Consider the following 22,030-nt stretch of genomic DNA (forward strand, 5'->3'; position numbering starts at 1 on the left):
AGCCTGATAGAACTGTATGTAAATCCCTTAGTGTCATTGAGCTCTGACGCTTTCCTCTTACCTGATGCGCGTGATGAAAGCGGAGGTGGAAGTGGAGGTTCGGTCCACTTCAGCGTGTCCGCGGACCCCTCCCTCAGTAATCAGATCCATCATCCACCTGCCGCGGCCCCTGTTCCATCAGTAGACCCTGAATTTAAAGGTCTGGTCTGTGCAGCGCTGGGTCAGTGTCTTCAGCTGATGAGGTGCCCAGCACGCGCACTGTGAACGCGTGGCCTCCGCGAATTTTCCGTGGACATTTGAGGTTTCATAGTCCATACATTTATCATCTTACATAATCCTACATTGTGTGACACCAAGTACATGTACCTGAATCAGTACTGCGGTCATAAAAGCTGAGCTTCCTGCAGACCTATCTGTTCAGTCCAGTACAGCTGACTTCCGGACTTTTATCTCCATCCTTCATTCATCAGACTCCTGTTTGTTCCCCTTAGTTGTTGCTGATGTTAATAAATCCGTTTTTTACCTTCCACATGTGCATTTGAGTTTTATCCATACACATCACAGACAGTAGACTGTAGTCCGTGACAGGAGGAGCAGCGTGAGTGAAGCGTCAGATTCAGAGGGACACATATCAGATGCGGAGCGCGATAATGGATCGGATGCTGAACGGCCGTAATGGATGATTGACAGGAGGCTCAGCCAGGTTCGACCAATTATTTCATTCGGACCGACTAAAATGATTGGTCAGACTTTTAGCAGAACTATATGAGAATTAAACATTTTTGAGTTTCAAAACCTGGTGGATTTCTTTTATATTTTAGTTTGACACATGCTTATTAGGAGCATTTTAAGATGACAAAAGAAAAGTGTAAAAATGCCACATCATACGGTATAGCTTTAAGCGTTTCTTTTGTTACTTTAAGATAATGTTTGTAACTTACACCTACAAAACTCTGTGAAGAAAGAAACTCACGGAGGTAATTGGACAAGATGGCGGTCGTGGCCGGGACACAGACTGACAAAAATAACCTCTGTACTCAAAATACATCTCGAAACCTTATTAAAACTCTACCGAACATGCTACAAAGCACTAATACTAGACATTCATTGAAGCTGACCATGGAAAAAGAAGTTTGAACACACCTGTGGATCAGTGGCGGCTGCTCGTCTTTCAGACAGGGGACTCTCATTGTCGGCTTACATCAAAACAAAAGTCAAGTTATTTAAACATACATTCGGCCCTCCGTTCCTTTTTAAGAAAATGGTCAGTAACCTTATCGTACCAAGTAGGCGTCTTTTCCAGGGACTGGACCAGTGTCCTCTCTACTTAGATTGCCTTGGCCCAGTGTGTTGTGGGTGTAAGACTTTAGCCTTTTTAAACAAGAGATGCTCCTTTCCAACCTAGCCGACAGTTTGATTGATTGAACTATCTACAAAATGATATTAAACTCGAACAAGAAAGGATTAAATTATGTAACTGAAACAAGAAAACAGTGAAATTATGTTAAATTGAAACAAGGAAGTACAATGAGTGTGTTTTATTTACAGTGCAAGAAATGAACGAGTAATTTCGTAGTGGTTTCTCTGATTTCACCGCAGAATGTGTGACGGTATTAAACTGAACTGTGTCAGTGAAGGAGTAGATCTGAAAACAGCTGTCAATCAAACGGGATTCAGCCTTTCGACTGATCCTCCAATCAGCGCGTGGGATTCTGGCGTCCAGCCCGGCAGAGCTCCGCCCACAGCTCCATTCACCCCCAGAGATGCCCGGCGTCCGGGGGCGGGACAACATGGTGGCATTTATCCAATTACCGTCCAGTTTTGACGCAATGACAAAAACTGTTCCACTCAGTCCCACTGAAGCCCAGAGACGCCCGCAGTCTACGGACAAATGCACTGAGCAGAGATCGAATGAAAAAACAGCGCAACAGGGATGGAGGAGAAGTGAACAACATGGTGTCCGTTGATTTGTGATAAAGCTGATTCTGAACGAACTCATCTTTAAGTTGAATGTGTTCTAACATATTTGTAGTTAATAAAATGTCAACACAACCGAACAAATTTAACCATTTAATTTTCGGAATTTTAGGGGAAGCCGGGCCTCCTTTGCAGTCTATGAGAAATCGCCACTGCTGTGGATTAATAAGAGAGAGGACCAAAAGTTACCGTGTTGTTCCAGTCACCGCTCATTTAATATTGAGCTGCGCATGAGCAGAACACATATCTGAAGTCTCCCTCGTGAATCCAGTGGGATCACAGCGCCATCTATTGATGTATTACAGTATTGACCCAATGTCAAAACTAATTCGACTTAGATTACCTTAAGTACTTTAAAAAAAAAAAAAAAAAAGATTGGGGTGGTGTCTGTTTCAATCATATAAATAAATAAATAAATAATTTGCCACTTACTACATATAATACATACAGATTTCTGATAATATCAACTCTACATAAAGAATTGTAAGTCAAATTCTTACCTAGAAGCCAAAAAATCCAAACAAAATTGTCACAGGACGTCTTCTGAGGAACTGGCTGATATGACGTCATTGACTTTGAACTGAAATCACTGAAACTGATACTCATTCAAAAGGGCAGACCATAAGCTTTTCTTCTAAGGTTAAACGTAAGCAAGTTCAGTGAAAATTTGCAAGCAGCAACAGGATTAATATGGGTTTTCAAATTATTTGTCACTGAAAAAGGGTAATTTTTGCCCACTTTTCAGCAAACATCTTGCAAAAAGTCACACAAGGACAAGTGATACACATTTTTTGATGTTATATGCTGAAACTACTCAATTTTTCCAATAAATTCAACACAAGACACTGCATGAAAGGTATAGATTTATTCCACAATATTTTTTTCGCAATAATGTCACAAGAATGATACTCAAAGTTTCAACCTTGTCTTATGCAGCTCTAAGTTTGCCAAGATTTTCTTCAGATCCTGAAATTCACGACTAACAGAACCGTAGGGATCTGGATTGAAAAGAGGAGATTCATGTTTCATTCTTTATAAAAATATGCTTTAACTTTATTACTTTGGTTTATAATCCCCCTTTACCCTTCATAGTGATGCACAATTTAGAAGTACTGACTTTATTAACATTTTACTTAAGACAAAATGTTGAAATGCTGCATTTTTTTCTAAATTGATTAGTTGATTTACTCTATTTGGACAAAAATATTCAGACATGTTGAACTCAGGTGTTTCTTTTCTAAACAGTGGTCCGGCTTTACTTAATTTCTGTCAGTATTGATTTCTACATTTTTTTTTTATCCGTGACTATGGATATTTTAAATGTTCTTCCTCTAAATTTCAAAAATATTTTTCCTGCTCTGACTGTAAATAACAATTTTCTATCACAACTAACCATCTACTTTCTTCACATCTCACTTTGGAAGAAAAATCTACTGTTAAACTTTAAAGAAATATAAACATTTATATCTCAAATCAGCATGAACAGGATATCAGTCAATTAGTCATCATCCTACTATAGTGGACATTCTGCGCGTGTGTGTCCGACGTGTGTGTGTCCGATCGATGTCCCTGTGTCTGGCGTTTGTCCTGATTTTGCAGCACAGGAGGGTATTTGTACGGGTTTTCCTCAGCCTTCACAGGCCCGATCACCGCCAAACTTGCCAAATGAATAGACACATTACCTGACTATGTACTAGGTATAATTTTATGTCCGTATTCAAATGTTGTGAGGTATTCTGGGCAATTTTATCCGTCCTGGCTCGTTCAGCCAGGCACGAGAGATGTGACGTTCGGGGACGAGTCGAGTCTTTCGAACGGCTCTTTTAAGTGAAAGATAACAACCGATTCCTTGTGAGCTGTTGGTTTACGTGCTGTTCTTATATTCAAATTGCCCACACTGCCTTCATGCTTCACTTGTGTGCCCCATGAGTCTGAACTGTCCACGCTGCCTTCACCTGAACGATTAAATACATCTCCAAGTTTGAATTGCCCGCAACACACCCCATTCACTTGAACGCAGCTACATGTGCAGCTAATTCAGGGGAGGATTTATCAGTGACAGTCTGACTGACTGGACTGAAGACATTTACTGCTGTGTCAGGGAGGAGCGACTGAAAAAGTGGACATGCGGGATTAACTGGAGGAGCATCTTCTTCCTATAAAGGCAGATATGCACTATTGTGGTGGAAAAGCCGGGCCCTAGTGGACCCCAGCCTCACCACAGTTACAGGTCTGAACTACCTGTCTGCTGTTCTACTCTATGCAACAGGCCATCAAACATGCTCAAAATCTGTTTCCTTTTACACATTTGAAGGTTTTTCACCAAAATTAATGCTAAAATTAATTTCCCTAATAACTAATTACATTAATGAAGGAGTAATTCCTTCACTAATTGTATTAACTTTTTTGGAAAAGTAATTAGTAACTATAACTAATTACTTTTTAAAAGTCACTTGCCCAACACTGGTGGTTATGCTGCCGTTCATGAAATTTCTACTGCTAGCAGACCATGCTACAATGTGAAGACTGCAGTTCAACTACCGCTGTATGAATGTAATAATGCTTGACAGGCCAAACAAATACATGCTCTTCCCTTCATGCCTTGCATGTTGGCTCAAATTATTACCTGCACAATGCATGATTAAATGGTTCTTTACAAATGGATAGTGGTGGCAGACAACTTCTACTTATCACGCTATCGTACAATGGCACCACAGGTACAATGCCGCTAGTCAGGATAATGGGGATTTTTCCTCCTAAAGTGAGATGCGAAGAAAGTAGATGGTTAGTTGTGGTAGAAAATTATTATTTACAGTTAAAGCAAAAAAACTATTTTAGAAATTTAGAGGTAGAACCATGGTCATGGATAAAAAAAAACAAAACAAAAAAAATCAATGTTGAGAGAAATTAAGTAAAAACCATCTCTGAGGCATTTTGGAAGGAAAGTTAACAATTTAAACAAAACTAGTTTATGTTATTTGAATAATAATCATAATAATAATGTAATTTCAAATATGTATAAGCCTATGAATATAATGAAGTATTTACTTTTTGGGAAAATAGAATAGAATAGAATAGAATAGAACAGAATAGAATAGAGCAGAATACAATAGAATAGAATGTTAAGGGACTGGAACACAGTTCTATAAATTTGTGCTTAAATGGATGTTCAATCAAAAGTTCTGAATCAGTAACAGTTAAACAGCACCTCATCCACACATTACAATAGGTCCAGGATATCCAGGCATTCCAGCAGGTCCCCTAGGTCCACGGAAACCAGCTGGTCAACTTGGCCCTGGTTCTCCTGATGAGGAAATAAATAAATATGGAAATGTAACATGATTTTACTTGATAATTAAAAGTGGTGCCACGTCATCAAGAGGCTGAGATTGGCCGGCTGGGGTTAAGAGGGGGGGCACCTTCAGGTCACAAATCGGTGTGTTTGACTGCACTAACGCACTGAACAGCAGCCAGGGGTACCCAGCCTTCTTGGAGTCCCTGGGTGGGGGTCTGGAAGGTGTCCTGACTTGGGACTCCAGTGTTCTTCTGGGGGACTTGAACACTCCTGTGGGCAATGACAGTGTGACCTGGAGGAGTGTGACTGGGGGGAACAGCCTGCCTTAATCCGACTGGTGTTCTGTTGTTGGACTTCTGTGCACGTCACAGTTTGTCCACACAGACAAACATAAGGATGTCCACAAGTGTCCATGACACCAGGACACCTGAGGGCATAGGTCCATGATGGACTTTGTATGTGTTTCATAAGACCTGCAGCCGTATGTTCTGGACACTTGGGTGACATCTCTGCTTTTTGTAGATGATGTGGTCTTCTTGTGTTCATTAAGTAGTGACCTCCAGCTTACACTGGGGTGGTTCACAGCCAGGATGAGGATGAACACCTTTAAGTCCGAGGCCATGGTTCTGAGATGGAAAAGGATGGAGTGCCCTCTGAGGATGAGTTGCTGCCTCAACTGGAGGAGTTTGAGAAATGAAGCTACTGACTGTATGTTTGGGTCAAAGAATTTGTTGCAGACTTCTCTCTCCTCGGCCACCTCCTCTAGCTCCTCTGGGGGACACCAAGGCGTTCCCAGACCAGCCACAAAGTAGAATCTGTCCATTTGTTATCTGCCCTGGAGTCTTCCCCTCATTGGACTTGTGTGAAACACGTCTCCAGTGAAGTGTCCAGGAGGCATCTTGACCAGATGTCAAAACCACCTCAAATGGCTCCTCTCAGAGTGGAGGACCATCATCTGGTCTAGATGGACAAACTCCTCACCCTATCTCTGAGAGAGAGTCCATCCACCCTGTGGAGGGAACCCATTTCCACCGCTTGTATCTGTGATTTTGTTCCTTTCGGTCTCTGCCACAGCTTGTGACCACATGTGAGGGTAGAAACGTATCATGACTGGTAAATTGAGACCTTCGCTTTTCGTCTCAGCTCCTTCTTCACCACAACAGACTGGTACAAATCACTGCCGACATCACACCAATCCACCTGTTCATCTGATGATCCATCATTCCCACTCTCATGAGTAACTGAGATACTTAATGTGGACATACACACATATGAGTACTGTGATGAAATGAACCTGATCTTGGTGTTTAAGTCTTTTCTACACCAGAGTTAAGTTCTTTTAAACAGTTCACTACTTTTATTTATATTCACATCAGCAAAAATTCAGTGGTATGGTGATGCTACTGCCCAACAATGCTTTTTAGTCAATTTATTTGTTTTTGATTTTTAGATTAGGCAGTAATTTTATACAAATGAAGCCCTACAGAACTTTTTGTTTAGTTAGATATTTATTATTTTGTCATTACAGTATTCTGTATATTTGTGAATTTCTTTATTGAGAACCTCTGATTTAGATGAAAATATACAGATAACAGTCATAGTAAAATACAAATCAAATATGTCACAGCTCTGTGGAAGAAATTTTTGATATTAAAAACAGACAAAGGGCTGAAAATTTGACAACTACAGTGTCCAGACTGAAATCTGTACACCACTTCTGCCACAGTGAATCAAGTTGGATTAATGAAATATTGTGTGTGTCATTACCCAATGTTACAGGTCTCACAATGGACACCCATAAGCAGAAAAGGTTCCTGTGTAAACAGGATAAAAATTATGAGACAGGCAACGGTGCTTCCTTCCAGTTCAGCCTCGCTCAGCAGAGTCTTTATTACTCAGTTTTACAAATAAAATAGAATCATCAAATAAAATCATTTCTTTTCCATTCCATTCTGCATTGGTTTTGTTTCTTTCCAACATTACTTCATTCACAATCACAGATCAAAAATACTTATATACTGATCAGCCTAAAACTGTATCAACAAAGCTTTCAGTCTTGCATATCTCAGCCTTTCAGTTCTGAAACTGTGTCAAATTTTATCTTTAGTTCCAAGACTAATCAAATTAAGACATTGGCACAAAATGTACATTAAAAACAAAGGTCCCTATTTTAACCTTCCCGTATTTAGCCTCACTAATCAGTGAAATAAAATGATGATATAACTCCAAATGAGCAAAAATAAAACATGAGCTGTAGACTGATAACCAATACTAATAAATGTGTTTAAACTGTAAACATACACCTAAACATACACACATGACTTTCATCAAAAGTTTTCAAAACCATGACACTAAATTTAGCCAACCATGGAATGTGCTGGAGCCATAAACTTAGCTAGCTTCCTACCTTGAGATAAACAAAAGACGGGCGCCATTTTCGCCGACATGAAACAGAAAGTAAAAATCAATACTCCACCCGTTCATAAGTTCACGTAATTAAACTACCTAAAAAAACATTTTGTGTCTTATCCCTAGTGTTCAATGGCATTTCTGTATTCATATACAAGTTTTCAAACCATACTAACCTGTGTAAACAGGATAAAAATTATGAGACAGGCAACGGTGCTTCCTTCCAGTTCAGCCTCGCTCAGCAGCGTGAGGAAGCAACGATCGTCGCTAGCAAAGAGAGTCCATAGGGAGAAGCACAGCGCCACACTGCCTCCTTCTGGCCAAGCCGAGGTATCCAGGATAAACTCCACTGAATTTAATCAGTTATAAAATATATACATTTGCAGTCATTAGGACTAAAATTACTGTTTCTTCTCTTTCTTTTTCCACAGGAAAACATTTCTACAGTTCAAAATAACATAACAAACACAAAACGTGACGACATTGTGTGCGTCACACCAACAATGATCGCCTCAATAATGGTTATAACTACAAATTAACAGGAGAACAGATCCAAAAGACCTACAAGTTAGCAGTTCTCCACTTTACAAAACAGCTGCTGTGTCCACAAAATCTTCATGATTTCTTTCCAGCTGAGAGAAACATGTAGCATATCTGCAGTGGAAATGCTCCACGGTATTTATGAAAAAACAATGCCAGTGAGTACGAAAGCACTTTTTTTTCTTTCTGTTTTATAAACATGAGTCAATGACTTATGGAAACAAAGGAATGAAACTTATTGATAAATTTTATTCTCTACATTGCTGAGTGAAAAGCAAAGTAAGTAAAAGCCAAGGATACTCACAACAGCCCAGTGTGAATTCAAAGGTAACTATATCAGAACAAAGAAAACTGAAGTAAAATACTTTTTCAGCAAAATATTATTAACTGAATGTAAAAACAAGCTTCTATCTCCACTGTGATGCATCAAACTACAAGGGTTTCATGTGTGAATCAGTGTTGCAGAAAGTGACCATGTTTCCATATTTATGACAAAATGCCAGATGAGACTTTTATAAGGCCATGAAGACACATGAAAAAAAAAAAAATCAAAATGATAAAATTTGCTCATAAACAAGAAAAAAGTATCATAAAGAAGCAGCGGCAGGCATCTATAGTTTGAGATTTATTTTCAATTACGGTTAGATGCTGATGCTACAGAGACAGACACCGAAATGATGATCAGGAAGAATATCAGACAGATCAGGATGACGGCTGCAGTGTTGATGCGAAAGGCAGTAGTTCCATAGCCTCTGGCACTATACAGGTCTCCTACCATCTTCCGGTCTCTGGCCTGAAAACACAAAAGCATATCTCATTACCTGCAAAGGTGTGTGTTAACTTTTTTGTCTGTGGTTTTTCTTACATAATGTTTTTTACTTTCATCTTTTAATCTTATTTGTCATTATTCATACATTTTTACTTCTTGACAAATCCTCATACTCATGACAGTTTCTTTTAACATCTACTCTTTTCTGAGAACCCTAGCTCTGTCCTTCATTTTTCATTCATTCATTCATTTATTTGTTTTGAGCAGAGGAAAAAAAAATAACATTTTTTTGGGTACAAGGAACTAATATGAGAGCAAATACATTAATAAATAAAGGTGATCAAGATGAAATAGCATTTGTCATGTACACTAGTAAAAACAAAATAAATTTAATATGTACTGCTCAAAAAGGAGTGGGAAGAAGAAAACTTATTAAATCCCACCCCCATCTCACATTTATACAACATAACACATTACTTTTACTTCCTTAATGATATAGTAACATCTGTTTAGAGTCCTAATAATATAAATATCAGACAGAAAACAGATTAGGAAAACTGATGTATATTACACTCAGTAACTAAATGATAGTCTGCAGAACTTATAATACAATACATTTGAAAAATAATCACATACTAATAATGGTGATGGAAGTGACACATACCAACATGGTAAACAACGACAAGCACAGACCAACAAGAGTAAGAAAGAGCCAAGGATGGAATGGCCCAGCAATTCACAATAAGCCCCGCCCTCCCTGTACCAGACCAGCCCATACGTTTGTAAAGTGCTTTAAAACTCTTCCTATGCTCTTAATAGCAATAATCACACACTGAGACGATGCTGTAATTCAGGTCAGGTCTTTACTGCAGCTCCCACTCATTACAACTCTACAACTAACCTTATACCATGGCCCCACCTTGTGGTGGAGCACTGACATCACTTACACTCCGTTACCACTCACTGCAACACACCACAGATTAGAATCATAAAAGAAATATACCCTAACCCTAATTTCTGGTGGAAGACAATCCTCCATTTTTGATACAGCAGCTCCTCAACATATACATATATGTGAGAATGGGTTTAACTCCAGAGGAATATTAGTCTCAGAGCTACCAGATCTACTTCCAACACTGTCTGTAGATTACAATACATTCACTTTACAGGTTTCATCAGTGGAACATTTATAAATCTGTTGTATAAACTGTATATAAACTAGTATATATGTGGAATAACACCTTATGGTACCTTCAAATTATCAGCAAACAAGCACTTTTGTAATTTGTTTTCCAATTAATGTGATTAAAATACATAACATTTAGCACATTTAATCTCAGAGGCAGATAATTTCTACAGAACTGTAGACCAGTGTATATATTAAGTGTCTCTCTGCTCCCCTCTCTCTCTTTGCGCTTTAACCAAAAGACAAATAACCAAACAATGTGTTTTATATCTAATAAGAGATCTAAACTGTACATTTATCCAATTTACAACATCATTCTAATAGAATATTTGATTGCTGTGGAAAATGAGGCTACACGAGTGGATGTTACACTCTTACCTGAATCTGGCTCTATGTTTTTTGTTTTTTTTTTTCTAAAAAAAAAAAAAAATCTTATGTTCATGATGAGGCAGGCTGTCTGCACACACACACACACACACACACACCACACACACACACACACACACACACACACACACACACACACACACACACACACACCTACACACACACACAAACCTACACACACACACACAATGGGAGTTAATGTTCATCCAGTCAGATAAAGACAGTAGCACCTTGTCTTTAATCTGAACACATGCACAGACACAACAGCAGCTTCTCTCAGTCCAGTTCAAACAGAGGACAGAGGTGGACTGAACCACATGGAACATTTCCTAGCGAGAAAAAACATCAGCTAACTCCCACCTAACAGCATAAACAGTGGTCTACATTTAGGTGAAGCAAAAATAGGGACTGGTGTTGATAAAAATATGTTGGTAGTAAGTGGTAGAAGTAAACAAATGTGTTATGTCCTGGTTTAAACCAGGTACTTACACCACGACTGTATCCTGGGGTGCTGTAAAGGGGGGGTAAACATGACAAATTCATGGGGCCCAGCTTTTCCAGGGGGCCTGGTGAATGTAGGTTAGAAGTTGTGATAATTTCATGTAAGCTCCGCAGTAGAACAGAAGCTGGGAGTCGGACATTCAAAATTAAGTGGTTTTTTTTTTTTTTTTTTTTTTTACTTTTTTCATGCCCATTATGGTTGTTTCGGTACCTAAGAAACACACCCCTATACCTCCAGTTGTTACAGTACATTTTGACATTTTTCTAGTATGTTAAGAATGAACATAAAGAAAAAAAAGAATGAAAATAAACAACAGAAAAGAAAAATTTCAGCAGCCTTAAAATATTTTAGGGGTGCTTCAGCACCCCCAGAAATGGGGTAAAAGCGCCCATGGAGTGAACGATTTATGGATTATTTCGTACGACCTTTTCAAGGCGGACTTATGAGAATGGAGTGACGCACTACTACGTATAGAGACATCTTTCGTCCACCTTAAGAACACCATGGTCATCTCTGTCTGTGCAGTCATTCATGTGCTTTAAGGGACCCCTAATAACACCGTATTATGTTCATGTGGTCTACTTGCAGCCACCGCAGGCACATGTGGGTTCTGGAATGGCCTCCTGATCCACAAACATTGTGCGTTGCTCTTAAGTTGTTTCAAAGGCATTTGTTAGTGCACCCTGTTAAAGGGGGTTTCGTACTACGTTCGTGGAAAATCTTGGACATGATCATTCACCTGGCAACAAACTTAGGAAAAGTCCATGACCACTCATTCTTATAAGTCTGCCTTGAGAAGGTCATATGAAATAATCCATAAATCGTTCACACCAAGGGCGTTTTTAGGCCATTTCTGGGGGTGCTGAAGCACCCCTAAAGTGATTCCCAGCACCCCTAAAATATTTTAAGGTTGCTGAATTTTTCTATTTTCTTTTTATTTTATTTTCATTCTTTTTTTTCTTCATGAGGATTGTCTTCCACTAGAAATTAGGGTTAGGGTATATTTCTTTATGATTCCCATCTGTGGTGTGTTGCAATGAGTGGTAATTGAGTGTGATCGATGTCAGTGCTCCCACCACAAGGTGGGGCCATGGTATAAGGTTAATTGTGGTGTTGTAATGAGTGTGAGCTGCAGTAAAGACCTGACCCCAATTATAGCGTTGTCTCAGTGTGTGATTATTGCTGTTAAGAGCATATGAAGAGCCCACAGTTACAGTACAGTACTATAAGACATAAAGTCATAATACAGTCCATTCCTCTTTTACTGTGGCTCAGCATTCAAATAACTTTTATCAGATTTGATGGTTTAGTCACAGAGTTTCTCATACCCAAAAAATGTTACGCTTTTCTTTCACAAATGTGGGAATGATGGTCTGAAATTGCGTTAAAATGTAGAAAACAGTGAAATTTCTCTTGCCTGGCCAGCCAGTACTCTGGGTGCTCAGCACCCCTAAACCTCTGATCCTAGAATCACCTCTGCTCACAGGTTCCTTATAAATGTCACTACTGTAGAATATATTTGTGTGGTCAGCAAACCAAATTAGTTTTAATAATTTAGATACATTGAATAAATCATTTAACCTTAACCTTAAACCTGGTTTAGTGTTTAAGTCCAGTATGCCTATTATTAAGCTTCATTTTAAAGGCAACTTCTTCTAGTTTGTGTTTAAAAATATGACTGGAACACAATCTAAACTACTTCACTTTAGGGTCATTCCACCTCAATTCAACAAGTGCCTCCTGCTCGACCATCTTAGATTTGCTTGAAATTTTTACCATATAAAGTTCAAACTAAAAAACACCTCAGCCAAAATTTCAGATTGATATATCAAATACATTTGAAGAAAAAAATTCATGAAACAGGGTACCCCTCTTGCCATTTTTGGTGCATTTCACAATCGTCTTAAAATGTTGCAAATTTTAGAGTGCAATATCTCAGTAAGTTTTCTAGCTAAATGCATGAAATTTTCAGCAAAGAATGACTACCACATATAGATTGCATATGTCTATTCTCAATAACATTGTCTTTATTGGGACTGTGGTATGACCTTGTGAAATCTGGAAAATAAACTTGAAACTTATACAAACCCCCTATATTTATTGACCAATTAAACACAAACCAAATATGATATATTGCAAATAATTACACATCCTTTTACATAAGTATATAGAGTAATCAGATCAGCATTTATTAGTGGGTATGATCCTTTTTTGTTGTTGTTTTTGTCATAATAAAACTGCAAAATAACATTTTTCATCGATTTTCACTTTCAAATACCACAGGTATGACAAGGAGTACCAACCAAAAGAACTTATTTTCTGAAAGACCATCACATATGCTTACAAAATGTAAAATTTCATGATGGTTCTAGGACTTACGACAAAAAAAAAAAAAAAAAAAAAAAAATCATGATGGTTCTAGGACTCACGATGGTTCTAGGTTGGAGTCCTAGAACCATCATGAAATTTTACATTTTGTAAGCATATGTGATGGTCTTTCAGAAAATAAGTTCTTTTGGTTGGTACTCCTTGTCATACCTGTGGTATTTGAAAGTGAAAATCGATGAAAATGTTAATTTGCGATTTTATTATGACAAAAACAACAACAAAAAAGGATCATACCCATTAATAAATGCTGATCTGATTACTCTATAAACTTATGTAAAAGGATGTGTAATTATTTGCAATATATCATATTTGGTTTGTGTTTAACTGGTCAATAAATATAGGGGTTCGTAAAAGTTTCAAGTTTATTTTCCAGATTTCACAAGGTCATACCACAGTCCCAATGCAGACAATGTTATTGAGAATAGACATATGCAATCTATATGTGGTAGTCTTCCTTTACTGAAAATTTCATGCATTTAGCTAGAAAACTTACTGAGATGTTGCACTTTAAACTTTGCTGCATTTTAAGACGATCGCGAAATGCACCAAAAACGGCAAGGAGAGGGGTACCTTCAAGAAGTTTTTTCTTTGGATACATTTGATATATCGGCCTGAAATTTTGGCTGGGCTAGTTTTCATGGTTGAACTTCACATGGTAAAAATTTGAAGCAAATCCAGATGGTCGAGCAGGAATTTTTTTCTAAACCCGTTGAGTTGAGGTGGAATGACCCTTTAATCACTTCTCAAATGGAACCTTAACATTACAAAGGAGTCACCAATGACCTGATGAATGTCAACATCCTCTTGATGCCCAGAAAGGCATTTTTGTCCTCTGTAGGGGACAAGTACGGAAGCGTATTGCATTCACAAAAAAAATAATTTCTGCTCTGTTTTTCTGAATTAATGAGATAATTATCTCATAATTACGAGAAAAAATAAGTTAAAAAAAAAAAATCAGCGTTTTTTTTTTCTGAATTTACGAGATACTGTTTTCTGAAAAAAAAATTTTTGCTCTGTTTTTCTGAGTTTACGAGATACTGTCTTCTGAAAAAAAAAAATTGCTCTGTTTTTCTGAGTTTACGAGATACTGTTTTCTGAAAAAAATTAAATAAATAAATAAATTCGGCTCTGTTTCTCTGTGTCAGTGGGACAGTGGTCCCTTCTGCTTCCGTAGACAAGAGTTTCACAGCTTTACTTAAAAAAAAAAAAACTACTGTCCACTGCAAAAGACATTCCATAACACATTAAATACATGAATAAAATCTGAAAATGTTGCATCATGTGGTTTCCAATCAGGCAATTATTTAATGTAAAAAATAAAAAAAGAAAGCTTTTACTTTCTTGGGTCTCAGGAGGATATGTCTGCCAACTGTGGGCATTAAAACGCACTTAGAGTTAATACAAGTTTAGTTTTTACTTTTGTGTATTGTGTCTTGTCCTGAAGGTAAGTGACAAAAGCTTGGAGAATGAAAGACTAATGACTTAATTCATCTTAAAGACAAATCTGTTCCATTCATCGTACCTTGACAGAGTAGATCAGAGCTGCCAGTCCAAGACAGCAAGGGTTTCCATAGAACAAGGTACAAATGGACCAGATGATGTGGTCCTTGGGTGGCTCACTGATGTTGACCACGGTGTGCTGAACCACTGAAGGTCCTGCAGGCTGTCCAGGGTACCCTCCTTGCAATGGAAAAGGCTCATAGTGACCTGAGGGATTCATTGTCTACCCAGCTGTTTGCAGAGAGTGAATGGTGGTCTGTGTGTGTGGTCTGTGTGTCAGCTTCCTCATAAAGCAGTGGTTCTCAACCTTTTTTGAACAAACGCCCCCTGACTTCATCAGGAGTGCCCTGCCCCTCATGATATTCAGATTTAATAATAACAATAATAATAATAATAATCTATATCATATTACTGGAAGGTCTCAGAACATCTGTATGTGTGTGTGTGTGTGTGTGTGCATGTACACATAGTTCTGAGAACTGTACGTTTTTAACTGACCAATTTGGTATCTACAGTTGAGGAATAGTCTCACCTCCACATTAAATATCTCGGCAAGTTGATAGGACCAATATTTTGGGAGATATTAGTCATTTTGGAATACAATGGCCTTACAATCACGTTGCTCAGTTGACTGGAAGGACAGTACCACGCTGCATAACGGGAAATGAAGTTAAAAACAGGAATGACGCATTTACTAACTTCAGTCCCTAGAGATTGGTAATAATATGACCTGTAATTCTTCTACTACTACTATTAATAATATAATTATTATATAAAAACAAAAACAAAAAAAAACAATTGCAAGCAATGCCAAAAAATATAGTTACAACACTTGGAGATGGTTTAAAACTGCTGTATGTATTTGCACATTGCAACAAAATAAGGCGCCCCATTATTGACAACAACTAATCACATGAATGACATGCCTCAGTTGGCCAATAACAGCATGCGTTTACTCAGTTAAGCAAACCTAGACCTATATATAATCGATTAACTGGATATTTTTTGAGGTGATGTGAAAGACAATCTGAAAATTCAATTTAACAACTTGAGTACAATAATCCCCCCCCCCCCTTTTAAGACAGTCTGGACTTTTACACAGCGGATCTGCGTTCTGGATTCAAAGGGGCGGTGATGCAGCACAGCGTATAGTGTGACATATAACTTGCACGTCGGAAATTCCTTAAGCATAGTAGTGTCGCTAACCTCTCCAGAGTCATGGATAGAGTCCTCCGCCCGAAGCGACAACTCACAGATCTCAGCATCTCCCCAGTTTGACATCTTTCTGGTCGCACTGATATGTTTGTTTACTGTACACTAGCCCGTGCACATTTTTAAATCCCCGCAGCACAGGGGTCGCGCATCATCAAAATGTCACACCTTGGTTGCGGAACGAGAAGTGTTCCTTTTACATAGTGTTCCGGAATCATGACTCCACCTTTATCACAGCTCTGTTTCTACCTTCAGAGGTGTTACAGAGCCATGACAGAGGTGGGACCAAATGATCCAACCATTTCGTTTACACAGATGTTGATCTGGAATAAAGGAAAAATATTCCTATAACAGAAGTAAGGGGCTTCTCTCTTGATAAATGTGGTAGTGACATATCCCTAGCAATATTTTAAAGTACAGAATTGGTCCCATCAGTATTTGAGTGAAACTGTTCACATTCTGTCATTTATCAGATAGCAGACCCTGCTAGTGGGCTGCTCACATGGTCACTGCAGCCTGAGTTTGGCCTGACACAATTACCACCTTTAATGTTAACTATAGTTATATTAATCTTTTTTTAATCATCTTCTGCTACAACAATCTCAGTGTGGACAAAATTGCTTTTTTTTTTCCCCGGAAAATTGTGAATGTGTATTTACTGGACTGAACTTAAATGACCTTGGTCTCTTGTATCATAACAGAACAGCTCAGGAAGTTCAAGTCATCTAGTCTGATTCCCAGTACCTTTTACATTATGAGCATTTTACCCCTCGGACATCGGCCATATGAGTATTGTTCTACTCTGTGGTGTCTGTCTGTCCATCAGTGTCAGCATGATTAATTTGTGTCACTCCAAGTTCTTTGGGCAATGGCATTTCCCTTCATTTTGAAGATTAAATTGGGCTTGACCCATCAAATTTGGATGGCAATGTTGACCTATATTCTTCAAGTATTTCAGGGTCAGTTCATGGTCATGGGGCAGGAGGGAGAAGCTAACACAGATGAGGTGGGGGGATCGTGAGTCTGGTAGGGAAGCAGGGAACAACAGGGGTACAGGTTGCAGACCTGTGTGAAGTTGGCCCCCCATCCAACGAAAATCTCAGGATAGTCTCATTTGTTTATGCCGTTAAAATTTTTGTTTGTGCTGTTATGGTTATCGAGTTATTAACAATTCTTTGATAGGTCATTCTGAGGTCAGCCAGCCCCCAAATGCTCCAAATTTAACCAAAATAGTGGTGTTTGTGCTTCGTTTGTGCTGGTTTGTGCCGTAACAATTTTCATTTGTGCTATTATGGTTTTATAGATATTACAAGATGTATTTTCAGCCGATGATGTCACATAGCCCCCCACTTACTCAAAATTTAACCCAGATGGTCATGTTTGTTTGTGCTTCGTTTGTGCTGGTTTGTGCCGTTAAACTTTTTGTTAGTGCCATTATAGTTATTGAGTTATTAACAATTCTGTTATGGGTCATTCTGAGGTCAGAAAGCCCCCCACTTGCTCCAAATTTAACTAAAATGGTCACGTTTGTTTGTGCTTTGTTTGTGCCATTAAAATGTTTGTTTGTGCTGTTGTGGTTTTGTAAAATCTATGAAGGGTGATACTGAAGGGCTAATTGCGATGGAATAATTAAAACTTCTGCATTGGCATATGGTCAGATATGAAACTGGTCAGGGATTCCGTTTATGCTTTTATTTTATCTTCAGGCAGGATTATTACAGGTTGATTGGATCAGATGATGACATAGATAAGATTATTTGAATATTAAACAAAGGGAAACAATAACTCTATTACCAAAACAATTCCAAACATATTTAAGGATATTCAAGTACCCAGAGGTTGGTAGAGTAGCCAAAAATTATACTCAAGTAAAAATATACTGTTACTTTAGAAAAATATTACTCAAGTGAAAGTAAAAAGTAGTCATCCAAATAATTACTCAAGTAAAAGTAAAAAAGTACTTAATGAAAAAAAAAAAACTCAAGTACTGAGTACTTCCTAAGTAACATCATATTTATTGTTCTGTTAAATTCAACAATTAATAAATGTAATGTTAAAATAAAATATATAAAATATATATGGGAACATTACAGCTACGTACAAATATACCTCGTAATAATCAATGTTGGCTACATCACATTAATATCCAGTCTGTTCTTATGGAGGCAGATACTGTGCATGGTTTTCTATCTACTTTTACGAGTTAGCCTAGATGTCTTTGAACATATCTTCTCCTTCTTTCGCATATTAAATGAACTGTATTACAAATAGCGCTAGGCTGTCCACAGCTAAAACTAAGCTTGTTTCAACTTAACATGACATGGTTTCTCAAATTTGAAGCAGAGTTCTTACAGGCTGAAATGTCGACTTGTTTGGGCAGACACAGATGACAGCACATGACACAGCTGTTCTTTTTCATAGACCATAAGGCAAACATACTTTGAATGTGCGGCCAGGGGTGTTAGGGCCGGTTGTAGCCCCCCCAGCAGAAAACCAGATAAAAACATATATAAATCATATACAAACATATATAAACCAGCCAACCAGCAGCAAATCAGATAGAAACATATATAAACCAGCTAACCAGCAGTAAACCAAATAGAAACATATATAAATCACATAGAAACATATATAAATCAGATAGAAACATATAATATAAACCAGCTAACCAGCAGTAAACCAAATAGAAACATATATAAATCACATAGAAACATATATAAATCAGATAGAAACATAAACCAGCAGTAAACCAAATAGAAACATATATAAACCAGTGCAGCATCAGTAAACAGACACCTTAGCAGATATCGCATATCTTAATCATCTACAGTACCATAATTAGCCAACTTTGCTTCATTTCAATTCAGCTAGCTTTTGCTAATAACATCAGATATTTTTTTAACATTATAAAAGGTTACATCCCTCTATAATTGGATTAGTTTCCTGTCTCCTCTTTTCTCCTCTTCTAAACTGTGCAGCTAAGGGCTTGGAAGGCCTTTTCATGGTGGTAAATTCTCCACCCTTGACCTGGATGCGTAGTTCAACACCTGTCTGACGCTGTCATTCAGTTCCACTCTGCCTCTGTCACTCACACACACAGTGAACACTGGGTCAGGGAGAGCTCACCTCAGAAATTATGGGGGGGCGGGGGGGGTGTTTTTTCATGTCTTTGTTTTTAGAATCAGAATTGCCTTTATTGTCATTTGACAATAAAGTTTTAAGTTTTAAGACAGTTAATGATAATATACCACATCAGTACTAGTATTTCTTCATTTTCTATAATTATTACTATTATTTTATTTTTTTGTCTACTGGTGGCACCCCCTTCAGTGGTTGGTGCCCTGGGCAACCGCTGGAGGTGGAGGAGTTAATATTCTGCTAACTTAGTTTTAAAACATTTCACTTACATTGGCCAGAAATCAGATTTTGCAGAAGGTTGTAAATCCTATGCTGAGAAGCTAAAACTTGCAAAAATGTGCAATATTATGTGAATTTCCTGCAGCACTAACTTTTCTTCCACAGGTGTACTACAGGATAAAACCTGTCGAGCTCCCACTAGTGGTAAAATTGTTAAGTCTCATGATGCTCCATTTAAATAAACTGGGAATAAAACTACTGAACAAAACACTTGCTTTGCATTACTTTATTGAAATTTCAAACATTGTTGACAGGACAACTTTACCAGGTAAACAAGGAAGAGGAATCAAGAAGTTATGATTAGGTAAGACCATCGTGACACCTGTGATTAACAGAGTACAAGCAATGTGTAATCCAGTGCAAATGTAACTCCTGTAAAAATACATGAAAGACCATTTTGGGTGAATTTGTAGCCTAATGTCATCAGCTGAAAATAAATGTAATATCTATAAAACCATAACAGCACAAACAAAACTTTAAATGGCACAAACCAGCACAAGCAAACATGACCATTTTAGTTAAATATGGAGCAAGTGGTGGGCTAGCTGACCTCAGAATAACCTATAAAAGAATTGTTAATAACTCAATAACCACAACAGCATTAATGGCACAAACTAGCACAAATGAATGAGACTATTTATCCAGAGATTTTCATTGGGTGGGGGGCCAATTTCACGCAGGTCAGGTGCAGGAAAGCCCCTATTGTTGAAAGGAGTTGCCGAGGGATCATTATAATGTTCAATGTTGGTTTTGATTGGTAAGCAGCCTTTGCTTTTGCAGGATTCATAAAGGTTCATTAAGTTGCTCCTGGTGATGAAATTCTAAGAAAATTCTGATGATATTCCTCAAAAGTTGAGACTACATCCTCATAGTGTTGTGCAAGTTACTTCCTAACTGTAATACATTACAGATTACTTGTTACTCTTATTTAAAAGTAATTCCTTACCTTACAATATGACTGTCTCAGAACTGTAATGCGTTACATGACTCTGTATTACCTTAGAGTTACATACAGACTCTCCTCATAGATAGCGCGTGCATAGTAGAAACAATAACCCCACCTCCAGTCCCTGATCTATCTATCAGGGCTTAGTTATAGGCCTGTTGTAACCCAGCAAAGACTTGGTGCCCCTCTGCAACCTGTTGTCTTAGCCCCAAGCAAGTTGTTTGATGGATGAAACACAATGAACTGGATACAGAAGAATAACTGTTTCTGAACTAGAGGTGGAACTTCCTCCGTGGAAAAGGGTTATCAGATTTCGCAACCTAGAAATCAGTCACTTGCAGCTGTGATCATGGATGTAGTCAACTGAAACATTAAAATACCAATATGATAAATACATCTTAGCATTACTGAATATTAGTATCAGTGTGTCAAGTATGTTACCAACAACAAGCCGTGGATCACCAGTGACCTGAAAGCTCTTCTAAACAAGAAGAAGAGGGCTTTCAGGTCTGAAGACAGAGGAGCCGAGGAGCGTATACAGCATGAACACAGAGAGGAGCTGAGGAGATGCTAGGACAACTACAGGAGGAAGCTGGAGGTCAAACTCCAGCAGAACAATGTGAGGGACGTGTGGACGGGGATGAAGCACATCACAGAGATGAAGGGGAGGGACAGACAGACATCAGGGAGACTGGACAGAACAAACCAGTTATCGTGCAGCACCTCTCCTCTTACTCCTCCACTGAAGACGACAGCACCACCCCCCATATGACAGTGACTACAGGCCAGGTTAGGAGACAGCTGGAAAGACTAGAGCAGTGGAAGGCTGCAGGTCCTGACAGCATCTCCCCCAGGATGCTGAAGACCTGTGCCACTCAGCTGTCTGCAGTACTGCAACACCTGTACAACATGAGCCTGAGTCTGGAGAAAGTACTGGTGCTGTGGAAGACATCCTGCCTGGTTCTGGTCCCCAAGAAGTCAGCTGACCTGGCCAACTACAGACCAGTGGCTCTCACCTCTCATGTTACGAAGGTTCTGGAGTGACTGGTTTTAGCCCAGCTGAGGGCACAGGTGAAGATGTTTTTAGACCCTCTGCAGTCTGCGTATCAGCCCCATTTGGGAGTTGACAATGCTGTCATCTACCTGTCATCTACGAGCCCATATACACCTGGATGGTGGAGGAGGCACTGTGAGGATCACATTCAGTGATTTCTCCAGTGCTTTTAACAACATCCAGCCTCTGGTACTGGGTGAGAAGCTGCAGGTGATGGGTGCCAGCAGCTCAGTGATCTCCTGGATTACTGATACCTGACAGGCTTGCCACAGTTTGTCCTGTCTGATGTGCTGGTCAGTGGTACAGGAGCTCCACAGGGGACTGTCTTTTCCCCTTTCCTCTTCTCCTTATACACCACAGACTTCCAGAACAACTCTGAGTCATGTTATCTGCAGAAGTTTTCTGACGACTCAGCTGGTGTGGAGTGTTTATGAGAGGGAGAGGAGGG

The 22,030-nt window shown here is 38.7% G+C and overlaps 1 protein-coding gene across 1 annotated transcript; it reads right to left on the bottom strand.

Annotated features, from left to right (window-relative positions):
- Positions 1-8,781: 8,781 nt before the first annotated feature.
- LOC115421600 (dispanin subfamily A member 2b-like) lies at positions 8,782-15,183 on the bottom strand. Its single transcript, XM_030137559.1, has 2 exons — positions 14,976-15,183; positions 8,782-9,014 (listed from the first exon to the last, which is right to left on the bottom strand). The coding sequence occupies exons 1-2, from the start codon at positions 15,171-15,173 to the stop codon at positions 8,853-8,855; spliced, it is 360 nt and encodes a 119-aa protein (XP_029993419.1). The 5' UTR covers positions 15,174-15,183; the 3' UTR covers positions 8,782-8,852.
- Between the last annotated feature and the right edge of the window lie 6,847 nt (positions 15,184-22,030).

Source organism: Sphaeramia orbicularis, chromosome 6 (genome assembly GCF_902148855.1).
Source record: "Sphaeramia orbicularis chromosome 6, fSphaOr1.1, whole genome shotgun sequence".
NCBI classification, from domain to species: Eukaryota; Metazoa; Chordata; class Actinopteri; order Kurtiformes; family Apogonidae; genus Sphaeramia; species Sphaeramia orbicularis.

Excerpts from the sequence above, each read along its gene's own strand:
- LOC115421600 (XM_030137559.1), bottom strand. The coding sequence starts at position 15,173 with ATGAATCCCTCAGGTCACTATGAGCCTTTTCCATTGCAAGGAGGGTAC. Across the intron at positions 9,015-14,975 it reads CTCTGATCTACTCTGTCAAG|GCCAGAGACCGGAAGATGGT; the intron begins GTACGATGAATG and ends TTGTGTTTTCAG.